Here is a 14,407-nt window from a genome sequence, read left to right as displayed (position 1 = left end):
AGAGAAACATCTGGAGTGCTGGGTCCAGTATCTTTTATTAAAGGCAATGTCTATTAGCTGAAAGATAAGGGTGGCTTCTTACTCCATAAAAGGCCTGTCACTGGGGTAGTTAATATTATCTTTATAATTGGGATATATTGCTCTACAGAGCAAATAGAGCTTTGCTTTATAATGGAATGTTTGTTTGATCTTCAGGCACTCCTTGGGCTTCTCTTGGCTAGGCACACTTGAGGACATAAAGTACCCATGTTGCTAGAAAATTTTAAATGCAAAAATTTATGTGTAAGTTCAACAGTACGTTTTTTCTTGAGTGCTGTTTGTAGCTCCCAGTTTGAAAAGAACTCAATTTTTAAAATCAAAGTATATATACCAACTTGAATTATGCTAAGAACATGGTTTATCATAATAATGGCCTTCAAAAATGTGCTATTCAACAGAAATACTGGCCTATTCCAGACATTTCAAAAACATCAGCTTGCAAGTGTTGAAGAAACTTCCCAAGAAGGATGTACTCCATCTGTAAAAGTGCTGCTTTCTGCAAAGAGAGATTTCCTCCCAAATCATATTTTATGTTTAGAGGACAATAAAAACCCCTTCTTTGACATACTTTTCCAGAGTCCTCACTGTACACATCCAGAACAAGATGATACAAAATTATATTTTCAAGCCAATCCAAGTCTAGAATTCTTTCAGAGATGACTAATGCCAATTTAAGGCTGTGCCCATGACTGTGCAGCAATTTTCAGTAATACATACACAGAGATCTTATTTAACAATTCCCTAATTGAGAAAACTTCCCACAGGATAACAAGTGTAATGAAATCCAGTTTAGGGAGCTCCTATTGGAAATGCAGGACCTAATTTTAACCACACTGGATTCAAACAACCCATAAAAATAAAGGCTACATTTTGCAATGACCCATTTGACTGTCCAGCTGTACTGCAAATTAGTTTCATTTACTGTTGCCTCTTTAAAATCCTTCAACATTTCTGTTTCTCAGAGCCCTCACCTGCATTTTCCATACCTAGAATTTTGGGATTGTTCTTTGTCAAATTCACTTCACACATCTGCTCTGTTCTTTTATGTCTTTTTCTTATTTTGCACTAATGCTCTTTCCTCGCATAATTCAAAACAAGCATTTCTCATTTCCTTTAAAAACACAACCTCTTTAATAAAAAATTCCACAAGAATCTCTGTGGCAAGCTATTAAAATATTACCTTAGTATTAATATTTTGTTGGGCCCTTAATTACAGTACTAACACAGTGCCCTGGGTTTGGATGGGACAACTGGAAGTTCTTTACCTGTCTCTTAAGAATCAAAGACCAAATGAAAAATTCACAGCCCTTTCCTTCCCCATGAAAGAGAACTTTACTTTACAATCACTATGTTACAAAAAATCCTCAACAACTCAAATCCCCCCAAAGGGAAACATAATTTTGGAAGCATAATGTTGAAACACCAATATTATTTCTACAGTCAAGGGTAGAGGCACACAGACAAGTAACTGCAAGGCATCCTGACATATGAGTGTGTAATGTAAGGCTTTACCATGGAGTATTAAGGATAAGGATTACCTTACACTGGTAATCTGTGGTTGCATCTTACCGTTCTTTTATCCTCATGAAACTTCTGCAAACTCATGAAACTTTTATCCTCATGAAACTTCTGTCTGAGTGTACTGTCACCTTCCTCTCATATCCATTTTTTGGTAAAGGATGCCAATCCAAGAGCAGCCAAGCGATTTCAGTAAAGCACCAGCACCTCAATGCATGGAAGGACAGGGGTGTAAAACATGCAGCAGGTGCCAATGGATGCTGATGGGAGCAGGAAACTGAAAGCTATTTCCAAAGGATCTCTGAACAGTCTTTACTTAAATAAAAAAAGTGTGAAGATGAGGGCTCCTGAAAGCCCAGCATGCCTATCACTTCTCAAGAATCTATCAAAATTATTGTATTTCCCCTCTAAAAAGCCATTACTAGAACTGGAAGAAGGAAAACCAGAATGCACTAAAGGGAACTTACAGGAAAGCTGAAGAGAGACTGTTTGCAAGAGCATGTCCTGACAAGACGAAATAGGTTCACACTCAGAGGGCAGGTTTAGATTAGATATCAGGAAGAAATTCTTTACTGTGAGGGTGGTGAGGCACTGGCACAGGTTGCCCAGAGAAGCTGTGAATGTCCCATCCCTGGAAGTGTCCAAGGCCAGGCTGGGGGGCCAGCCTGGTCTAGTGGAAGGTTCCCGGCCCCTGGCAGAGAGGCTGGAGCTGGGTGATCTTCAAGGTCCCAAACCATTCTGTGATTCTTTGCTGTGATCTTCCAACCCAAACCATTCTGTGATTCTTTGCTGGGAGAGCTGAGCAAACGCAGGACCCACCTGAGTGGGAGAGGTTTTTGCCAGGGCAGAAGAGATGCCTGGAAATGGAGAAGCACTGACAGCAGCAGTCAGACACATCAGAGCTGCCCCAAAGCCCAGACACCACAGGCAAAAGAGGGTCCTGGAGGCTCAGGTTGAAACAAAGCACATTTGTTGTCCCTATGGGTCAGTGCAGCATTAGCAGTCACTTGCATGACAGAGAACACATGTATGTACCAGAAATCACTAGTGTTAAATGCCTTAACAGAACAAAAATTATACTTTTTGGTATTTGGTAGAAAATACTGACATGCTCCTATGTTAACAGACTAAATACTGAAATAAAATGCATGTTTTGTCTAAACAGGAGCTCCTGACTGAATACTTCTCCTGGTCAAAATTTGCCAGAACGAAAAAAAAAAATAAAACAATAAAACCAAAAGGAAGCAAAGGCCTCAGACTGTATTCATAAGTTCAAAAAGGCATGGACACTTCATTGTAATTTCTCAATTTTATTGGAGTTCTTGTTTTTTTTGGAAAAATGAAAAAGATGTTTAATTTGTGTCCTTTATGGTTGCTTCCATCATTGTGGTAACTGAAATAGGGCTTAAACTGGGAAACAGCTGATAAATCTTTGGAGCACAGAAATGGAAAGAATAGAAATAGTGGCTTTAAACTTGCATCCAGACTTTCACAAAATAAACCTTCAAATCAGAACCTCTGTTTCTTTCTCTTTTTGGTTAGACTGTGCCATGAGAAGGGGAACAAAGCTGGAGAAGGATCTGGTGCATGACTCCTGACCAGGAGCAGCTGAGGGAGCTGGGGGTGTTAAACCTGGAGAAAAGGAGGCTCAGGGAGACCCCACTGCTCTCTACAACTCCCTGGCAGGAGGGTGTAGCCAGGTGAGGGTTGGCTCCTCTCCCAGGTAACCAGTGACAGGACAAGGGGGAATGGCCTCAGGCTGCACCAGGGGAGGTTCAGGTTGAATGCCAGGAAAAATTTCTTCACTGAAAGAGTGGCTAAACACTGGAATGGGATGCCCAAGGACATGGTGGAGCCACCATCCCCAAGAGTGCTCAAAAAACACATGGCACTTGTTTCCAAACAAGAAGCCACACTTTTGGTCTCTTAAATTAATTAATACTCAAAATAACTGAATTAGTCTCAAGTTATCATGCCACCGCATTCACGATAACCAATGTCAAACCCATTAATTCTTGTACAATACAAAATTTAAAGTATGGAATATTCCACATCATGTTTCTGGTTACTATAGTTCACCATTACTCTTCAAAAACATGGCAGTTAATGCTCTTTCTAAGTATGTTAACTACTTTGGTTTTGGTCACTCACCACTATTTTTCATTTAGTAAATTTTAAACTACAGGCTCAGCTCTATTAAAAAAAAAGTCTCTTTAATGCTTTATTGCCCTCTACCATGGCTAGGTAACAGAATCTCAAATTAAAATATTAATCTGACAAATGTGCTACTTTTAGTTTATGGAACATATATTGTCACATTAGAAATAAAAAACAATACCATAACTAGCTAAATACTTTAATTACAAGCCTGTAAAATTCTATTAATGTCAAATATTATTTGTTTTTATAATATAAATAAACTAGCTTGGCTGTCACTCATTTCTTTTTATTCATTTTTTGTTTTGTCTTACTGCATGCATCTCTCACAAAGTGAAAAATGTCTATTTAAAGACAGATGGAAATACTGCAGTACGTAACGTTTTCATGTCAAAACAATTACATTATTATATTCTGAGTTAAATAATATAAGATAGGAAAACATTTTGATATGCATTTAACAGTTGTAATCCTTGCAGGATCAAATCAACTTCTTCCCAACCTATTTCTGCCACATAAAAACAAAGAGCTCCCTAACCTGACCCGCTGCCCCTTGTACCCATCTCGGTTCCCTCTCAGAAGAGGGACAAGCCAGGACAGGAGAACATCCTTCTGTAATTTTTTTTTTGAAGGCTGAACCACATTTTGGCCTGTCACAGACAACTAATCTGTTCTCAAAAGACAATCAATTAGACTGAAACATGAAATTTGGTAGATGGATTGTTAGAATGAGATCAATGCCAAAATAACCACAAAGGTCACAGAATGAGCATGGCTTTGTTTAGAGAGGGACTTGAAAACTGCAAGTGGAGGCTCTGCCCAGGAGACAAAGAGGTATTTCTTTTCTGGAATATTTACTCCAACACTGTCTTGTGCATTGCTTATTTTCAAGGCATCTACACCCATGACTTCAAGTGCTCCATTGCCCCTGCTCCTCCAGAAATACATCAATTGGGATCAGTTGATACCACCACAATGTTCTGATGTAGAGATGGCAAAAATGGTACACTCCTTTATGGAAGGCAGTATTTTTTTATTTAAATAAACCAAATTTAAGCTGCATTTAGACACTTCTTTGTCTTGTGCCTTGTGCTATATGTTTATACATATATCATGCATCATTTTTTTGTCCCCTATGGAATAAAACAAAAATCTTCCATTATGCTATTCTCTACATGGCTTACTAGTCCCTAATAAAAAGAAGAGATTATCTCCATCCATTTCTTAGAGAAGAGAGCATAACTATATTTTCATAATGTATTTGATAGAAATCCTTTGTTTGTTGAAGATACAGAAAGATTTTCAAAAGAAATGTCTCCCGTGCAGTTATTATACTTCAGTGAGTATAATAATTAACATAATTTTATTTGCAGCAATAATTTAAATCTTGGAGATTAACTAAGGCTCCTGTTTTCACAAATAATGACTCCACGTGTTTCTTTTAATGGTCCATATAATTTAAATGGGTTTGGAGACAATTTCTCTTTAGGACTAATATACTTAGGAGATGTGAGCTGAGGTAATTACATTTAACATCAAGAAGATGACATATTCACATCAACTGCAAACCCAGGCCAAGTTTGGGAGCTAAGAACAGCTTTTGACAAGTATTCAATAAACAGTTGCCTTATGTAACAAGCACAGAAAAATTACACTCTGATACATGTGCAACACAGTATTAAGTCTTGAGGTGTTCCAAAGAAATTTCAGTATTTCTGTGCCCCCCTTTCTTCATGCTTCTTTTTCACCACTTCCCTTCTGACATAGCTAACAATTTTCTTCCCTTTTATTAGTATCACAACTAGTGTTCACTTTTAAAAAATTATCCCTTTCATACTAATTCTGCTTTCTGTTACTGGAGGTGTACTTCTTCTTGGTGATTTTAATACTGTGACATAATAAATGAATGCTTGCTGTCATAATGCATGTGAGAAAAAGTTCTGTATCTCTGATGCCATTTTGATACATCACAGTGCTACAGAACAAAACCAGACCACCAACACTAACACTTTACAATGCTCTTTTCATTCAAACTACTAAAGGTAGCACATGATTTATTTAACATATAGAAAGTAAAGTAACTATCTTCTTTTAATACAACACCAAGACAAAAGAACCATTGATTGTACTGAATATTAATTTTACTCCTCAATAACATGCAGTAAACTATTTTTGGTTTCAAACTGCATGATAGGACAAATTTATAACCAAGAACATGCAATAGTAAGTAACGAAACAACATACAGGCGTAAGTGTATATCAGTACAGAAAAACAATTTTTTCAAAACCACTTCTATGCAATAAAAGAAATCTTTGGGCATGAGAAATCAACTGCATTCCCTTTATCTTTTGTGGAGTCAAGCTTTCACTCCACAGATACATGGCCATAAACAAACTTTATCAAATATCTTTACACCTGACCCCAAACACCTGAACCAGAATACAAACAATGTCCCAAAGGTGTTCACTCAAACCCTGCAACCTCCTGGGCGCTCAGCCACAGAGTCTTTACATTTAAAGACAGGAGGCATCAACAGCAAAAATTAAGAAGCTCTAAATTTGCAGGCAGCACAGTTGAGTTCCACAACCTCCTATGAAGGCAAGTCATAATTAAAGACATGGAAGCCCTTCCAGAGCCCTGCCAAACCCCACTGCCCATGCGGAAGGGGAAAGACAGTGCTGGTGTGAAGTACGACACTGCACACCATCTTCAGTAGGTCACTGGTCTTTTAAATAATCTCTAGTGAACAAATAAGATTTCAGAAAGTTTTTAGTAGATAATTACACTTCCTGATTTTGTAATTAGTGGAACTACATGTAATTACATAATAATTATGACGGTAATTACGTAATTAAGATGTATAATTATGTAGTAAAAAACATTATGGAAATAAAAGCCATCAACTGTATAAGCACAATACATTTTTAAAAATAAATTCTGTATCATCTGTTTAAAGCTACCATTTTCCTCAAAATATCAAAGTGATTATAAGCCATCACTGGCAAGTTCTAAAATACATTTCTTATGAGACTTAAAAATCATACAGATAATTGTATCTTTTTAAAAATCTCTTTAAGCCCTAGCTTTACATTATCTTTCTGATGCCTAGGCAGACATACTGAATGCACTTTATGGAGTTAAATTGTTTACATTTATCTTTCCAATTTCTACTAAAATAATTTTTTTAGAAGTAGCATTGATGTCAGAATTCTGGTATCTAAAACACAGGAATTTGTAACTTTTTTTTAGCATCATCAGATCCATAAAACTTTTGGATCTTCTAAAAGGAAAAACATGCTAGTCTTGCACTTTTCTCTGCAGAAAAAAAGCAACTGCTGTGAGAAGCTGAAGTCACTAAAATGCTGTCATTTCTGGATTGCAGTGAACAACAGCAGAACTGATCCCCATCAAAAAAAACCAAACCCCAAACTTTCCTACTAAGCAGATGAAACCACAAAGGTCTCTATAATAAAAATGTCAGTGTTTCAGACAGAAAAGAAACAGTGAAGAAACAACGGTTTCAGAAATATTTTCTGTTTAGAGAAACTCACAAGAGAAGTGATAAAGGAAGAGGCAGATGACACCATTCATGGATTAGAGATGACAAGCTGACCTGCACCTATTCATACTTGAGTAGCAAAAAAATCCTGACGTGCAAATGAGAGGATATTTCTGTTCACTTTTTCCCACATACAAAAAACCCCATGGTCAAATAACCATTCCAATTTATGAGGAGTCAGAATTTAGCTAAGCCACTACCTCATCCATCTGCAACATTAATACAATGTGCAAGGGAAAAAAGTCTTCATTAATCAAAACCCTTTTTTTAATGTCTGACCACAGTAAATGCACTCTTCTCATGCCACAGATTTTCCACATTGTAGACATTTTATAACAGTTTTAACTCATTATTTCTATTTATTTCCTTCACAAGTAGAGAAAACAACTCCAAGAGAGGTGTACCAACCCAAGACATTTTATGCTCAAAGAAAGGGTTATAGAAATGTACAATGTTAATGGGGTTATTTAGATTTTGTAGGTTTAACTAAAAGACAACATTATCAGAAACAGAATGGAGAAAACATTACACTTAAGATCTTAAAAATGTCTAATAGCAATAAAAAAGGCACAATCATTAGGGGAGGGTAACCTAAGATTTAAAGATAATCTAACCGCCATATATTACATCAAAAGTCTCAAAAACCCTATTGCACATAATTTTCAGTTTTTGCTTTCCAAAAAAGTTAGATTTAAAAACACTCAAGAAATCTCAAGAAATAGTGAACTCAAATTAAAAAGAAAAAAGTTCACAAGTCTTTCGCTTCAAAACAACACATTAAAGGAAAAATGAACAAGTGCTTTTGAAGAAAGACAGATTAAATTCTTGAAAATTATTATTTTACAGTCTCTTCAAAACAACATGATTGGAAGACAAAGTACTTGACAGCAAATGTGCAGAGGATCTTTTATTTGCTTGGATGTGGAGATCACTACAGTGAACTGAAGTCTTAGTGATGGTGCCTGGAGGTGTGATGCCATCAGAAATGTTTTTTTATTCAACTGCTCCTTCTGAAAAGGGACAGGCCAGGTTTCAGCTGCTGCCATCTCACAAATAAACGCACACACAGACACACCTAGATAATTGATACAATCTTTCCTTATAGTCCACTGGAACTCACATGTAGAAAACTGTATCCCCTTTCTTAACTACTGCAACAAGCACTTTGCTGTCGCCTTCTGTCTGTATATTGATAAAAACATGGAAAATTGTTCTGATTTACAAAAAGTCTTTCATTAAAAAAAAATCACTCCAGTCTGCTACTTGACACACCAAGTTATGAACATTCACCACTGAACTGACAGGATTCACACAAATATTCAGAACTGATTTTTTTTTACATCTAGGTCTAACAGCCCAGAAGAGTTTCTTTTTTCCCAACATAATTTTTCAGTTTATTCATCCATAAAGTAAAATAGGGATTTTTGATGTTTGCATGGAAGGGTGGAGTGAGGTGCAGAGAAGAAGCTGTAATAAAAGCATGAAAACATCGTTTGAATATGCATTTGGTTTTACAAAACCACAGCCTGTAAGTATATGATCAAAACAATTACATTCTATTTCCACAAAGTGGCATATACCTCAAAGATGTAGGTCTCCCTGCTACACAGGAATATTTAACTGCTTTTCCCAAAGTTATCTTCCTCCCACCCTCACTTTCTTCTGCTTATCCATTAAGAGGATATGCTGAGACTTTTCAGATTCAAACCTCCATGGGTTGTTAAATATTTTCTGGGAAAGAATCCACCATAGCAGCTCTGCACTTTCTGTCTCTGAAACACTCAAATATCTTGCAAACAACATTTGTGACCTTCCCTCTCAGAGAAATGGGGCAGCTGAAGGGCAGCAGCTTCCAGCCCCTTTCTACTGTATGGAACAGACAAGGATCCTATTTCCCCAAAAAGATCACAGCACCAGAAACAGCCTCAGGAATACTAATGCATTGGGAATAAGTAGATTGCAGCATCCTTATGTTCTATTTGATGTCAGACGATGTCAGGGGAAACTGGAGACATCTGTGCAAGGCACAGTAGCTGTAGTGACTTTATGGGGGCTCCATTTCTCTTTGCTTTCAGAGGTTTTCATTTTACTGTAGTAGGAGCAAAATGAAAACAGTAATATCTTTGAATATTTAACAATGCCAATGTTTGAATGGAATAATGAGATAAAGATTACTACACTCTATTTTGATCTCCTGATGACATAGCCATAAAAAGACATTGGTTTCCATTCTGAAGTTAGAGCACAGAGAGTGAGCACACTCCTGTATTTGAACCTCAGATGTTCAAAATCACTGACAGTTGGCCTAACCTTTTTCATCTACATGAAGAGAGGATGCTACTACTTTGCTACTCTTGCTGCTTTTCACTGCTCTGCTTGCTCACCTAAGTAGCAAAGTCTGATTAAACCCACAGCCCAGCTTTAAAGCCTGTCAGAAAGTACTGAAAACATGCTAAGTATGTTGCTACTTACAATAGAGCATTTTTTCCTTTTGAGATTAAAAAAATAATTGAGAACAAACAGCCCTTCTAGTATTACTGGTATCTTAAATTAGGGGCTTGGGAATAGCAATATTAAAAATTAAACTGGTTTTTAACCTAATACTAACTGTGCAACAGTTCCTAATTTAGAAAGAATTTTCAGAATTTCACTTTTTGTAGTATGACAACAAAGAACCTTGCACTGTATCACAACGTTAACTCTACTAAATTGTATCATCATAACAGACCTTAAACTTCCAGATGAAAGGAAACATCAGTATGGAAAAGAAATGCTAGTATTAATAATAGGACAAAAGACCCATAAATATATAATCCAAATATTCCTGAGTGGTATAACTGAATGCTAACTTTACCAGTCACTGAAACAAGAAAACATCACATAGACCAGTCAGCTTATTCTTGATTCTTACAGGAAAAAGATGGAACAATATCTAATGATTACAGTAGATCTCAAATAAAACATGAGTGAATGATGCTCTAATCAACACACTAGTATAAATAAGCAGAAGTAGAGTCTGCAAAACATATTAATTAATCCTTTTGCTGTATTCCTCTGTGGTAGGCCTGAACTACTGGAGGTCTAGGAAAAAACCCAAAAAACAAAAACCAAACAACCAAACAAAAAAACCAACCACCAAACACAAAGAGAAGTGGAAAACTCTCCTGCTGTTCCTCCACAAAACAGGTTAGGAGTTGAAAGAGACTTAGAATACAGCATTGCATGTTTTAAATATGTAAAACTCACTAAGAGAACAGTGTATCACCCATCATGCACAGAATAAGCTTCAGAAAGCAAAATTCACCTCAGATACCAAAACCAGCCTTCTACAGTAAGTACAGTGAAAACACCAAACACCACAGGAAACTGTGTGTACAGCTTGCCAAGTTGTAGAACCTGCATTGCCAGAGGATTTTTAAATTTAGTCCATCTGTAAAAAGTAGGCTGTGGTATTGATCTTCTAGCAGGGAAAGGAAGCAGCTTGGATATCTTTTTGAACTCCCACTGATTTCACAATTATTATTTTAGACTTAATTTCAACAAATAGTGTGGGTCTTCAGTATAAATAGCTGAAAAAACACAACCTGCTCTGTAATTAAGATTCTGTGTTTTGAAGAGGCAAGAACAGAAAATGCAAGTGAACTAGTAGTGAAATCTCAAGGTTCTGAATAAGACATGAATTCCTTCAAACTACAGTGGAAAACAGATTTATATCTTCAATCTTCAGCCATCAAAACTTTTTTCCTTTTCAAGAAGAACATTCCAAGACAAGCTGCTAATAGGAATAAACAGAATCTACAAAAAAGAAGAACTGGTGTTTAAAAATTCAGGAAAAATGGCAATAAGAGGTAGAAACAACAAAGTCTATGCAATTTGGGCTTCAAGAAACAATGACCCAAAACAAAGCAAAAATTCTCCCCAAACCAAAATCAAAACAACAGTCAAGCAGTGGTTTAGTCACATACAAAGAGGAGACTGAAAATACCAAAGACATACAAAACCTACGTTTAAATTTTGCCACCAGTTTTGACAAAGACACTGATCACAGATCAAGGACAAAATGGCTTGTGAATGATGGCATGGAAACAAAATCTTTTTTGTTACAAGGGAAAATAAACTCTAGCTTCATGTTATAAAGGGGAGTTCACCAGATTTCCATTTCAGACCTACAACAAAAATTGTACATGAAAATTATTTAATCCTACATAAAGTGTAGTATATCAGTAAAATATGTTACAAGAAAACAGAGGATACTGACACAAATATCCATGGATAATTATTGTCAAATTCTGCATATACTGTAGAAAAATATCCTCTTGCCAAAAGAGATATGAAAAACAGGACAGAATTATACATCGGTTTACCACACCCACAAAGCCAACTGCTTTGAAGAGAACCAATTGTCAAAGGAAAATGAAGAGATTTAATTTATCTGGCCTTGACTCCTGCTGCAACATCAAGACTGAAATCACTGAAGAAGATAATAGAATAATTTTTCCAACAGCTACAAAAAAGTGAAAAATACACCATGCTGAAAGGTTAACTGTCCGAGAGAAAAAAGACCTACTAGAATTCTTACAATTCCTTAAGAATTACTCTGAAAACTAATTTTATTGAACTTAGCAGTCAGGGTCCAAGAAAGATTTTCCCATTAAAGCAGAAGGTGGTAAATTACGTGGATTCAGAAGCCACCATACTATTTTTCAGAGAGAATTTATTAACCTTGAAGTCTAATATTATAAATGAGATTAAGCAGTCAAAAATTAATGAAACCAGGAAAATTAAGTAAAACAAGTGGCATGAGCCTAAGATATGAATAAACTAATGCTTCTGAAATGACAGGAGGAAAAGAAAGCCTCTCAAACCTCAGGATTTCTATCATTACTTCAGTAGAAGCTGATGACATGAGCAGCTATGAACAGGGTGTAGGTGGCTCAAGAAAGCACCACAAGACGTAAATCCAACAAATATACAGACCCAGTGTACAAGACACTGGAGAAATACCATCTGAAATACCACATAATTTCTACATTTTCATACTCCAAAGACTAATTCAACCTAGAAAAGACTGCACACAAAGGTGTTAAGAGGGAGAATCATACAGCAGAGACCAATTCTTCTTAAAGAAATCTAAGAGTGTCTCTGCCTTAGTGTCAAAACAAAACAGAGATGTCATCACTGTTTCCAAAAGCATAGCAGAGAACATCAGGAAAGTAAAACAAATAAACATTTAGTGAATGGCCACAAATAGCCACAAAAAAGTTAGAACATGAAAATTATAGTGAATTTTTAATCATCACAGATCAGTAGGCTGAAACACATTTTGGAAGGGCGGCAAAAGGAGAAGCACCTTTGAGGGGTGAGAACCACTCACAGATTTCCAAATGAAGTTCCAGAAACTTGCAGTCCTGAAAAATGGAGTGGAATGCTGTAGAAGGGGAGTGGATGTAACCACCCATGACATGATCTTTACTGATGATTTCTACTCTTATGCCCTTGTACTGGGTGAGAGATCTACACACAGTTTGGTTTCAGCCACCAGCAGCATCCACTCCACAACATTCCTTAGTACATCTCCAGAGATGTTTCAGACTGACATGGCTACACACTGGGACCTCCTTGGACATACACAGCTACTGTGAAATGCAAACACCAGAGTGAGTTCACTGACTTAGAGCAATCAGGAGAGGAAATGAAAACCTCTGCAAGAAGAAATATAAGTCCAAGAGGCCAAAAGCAGCCTGTTTGCTTATTTGAGCAGGTTTTAGCTAAGAGGTTACACTATTTTCATTTCCATATGTGGCTTATCAAAATAACATTTAGAAATACTGAATTTTATTTAATCTCTTTTCATCAGCCAGTAACTTAAGTGCAGAAGCAGGGCAGGGGTTGGGATGTTTTTGACAGCAGAGCAGCCATCAGAACACAGACAGTCCCAACAGCAGCACCTTTTCCTCACAGGCACCTCCAGATCCACAGAGGACACAGCCCAGTGCTCTCTGTGGACACCATGCTTCAGTGGTGGGACCCAAACATGCCTTTTTCACAATTCCAAGCATTAGCCCACTCTCAGAAATGTTCTTCTGTCAGCTTGAAAATCACTTAGCTGCACAAAACCCATTGATCTGTTACAGCTTAGAAATGTCTTAGTTCAGAAATGTTATGGTAATTGGGAGAAGACAAAAAAATCTTCCTAAGATCAGGTTAATCTGTATTTTATTTTAGAGAGGTCTGCAGACAATTAGCATTACTGCTTTTCTTGTGTCCTCATTTTTTCTCCCTGATAAAAAGTGTCTCTTCAATACTAACAGTTGAATGTTAATTTTAATTATGCACATATTTTAATTAATCTGTTTACTGAAGGTAACATGTCCTTCAAGCAAAGGGATTTCTCTAAGTGTGTAACATGCAAGAAAAGCACATTTTCCAAAACACAGTAACTTCAAAAGCAGAAAGGGGGCATGTAACATATTCTTAAAGTGGTGAACTCTGACTGAATGCATTCCCCTCTTCACAGGGGATTCTTAAATTCATACTTTCTTCTACTTTATATTTTAGATTACAGCCTCATAGTTCAGATTTGAAGAGTACAGTAGGTCTAGTGTCTAGCATGCAAATTGCTACTGAAACATTGTTAATTAATTAAAATTTTACACATACCTCTCTCTTCCTCAGTAACCACTTTATCCATCGCATAGTCCACATCAAAAATGTATCGGTAAAAGCAGAGCTGAGTGTACAGGGCCTTGTCAGAATACTGCAATGTAAGAAGACAGCAATTAAAAACCCAACCCAAAAGTGTGTCTCCTGCACTCATTTCTAAGTCCACTATTAAAAAGTGATTATTTCTATTTGGGTTTCTTCCAACAATTTATGTTTATATGATCTAGTCATGTCAGCTTTTGGAATTATTATTACAGTGTCCTTATTACACCTCTATACTTTCCTCACAATTTACACCAAACACTTACATGAATCAACTAAACTTGTAAGTTCTTACAGAAACTTAAATACATTTATCCATTCTTATAGATACACATATCACAATGATGCCTTAGCAAGAAAATGGAAATCATAAGAATGACGAGACAAAGGAATAATTTTGGTACAATACAATGAACTAAGAAAAAAAT

The 14,407-nt window shown here is 36.6% G+C and overlaps 1 protein-coding gene across 1 annotated transcript in view; it reads right to left on the bottom strand.

Moving 5' to 3' along the window:
* POLA1 (DNA polymerase alpha 1, catalytic subunit) overlaps window positions 1-14,407 on the bottom strand; it is a 184,676-nt gene that overhangs the window by 27,505 nt on the left and 142,764 nt on the right. Inside the window, 1 exon segment of the mRNA XM_058824903.1 lies at window positions 13,935-14,031. Within this exon segment, the coding sequence (XP_058680886.1) occupies window positions 13,935-14,031 (97 nt within the window).

Source organism: Ammospiza caudacuta, chromosome 2, assembly GCF_027887145.1.
Source record: "Ammospiza caudacuta isolate bAmmCau1 chromosome 2, bAmmCau1.pri, whole genome shotgun sequence".
Lineage (NCBI taxonomy): Eukaryota > Metazoa > Chordata > Aves > Passeriformes > Passerellidae > Ammospiza > Ammospiza caudacuta.
This window is presented reverse-complemented; position numbering and strand designations above follow the sequence as displayed.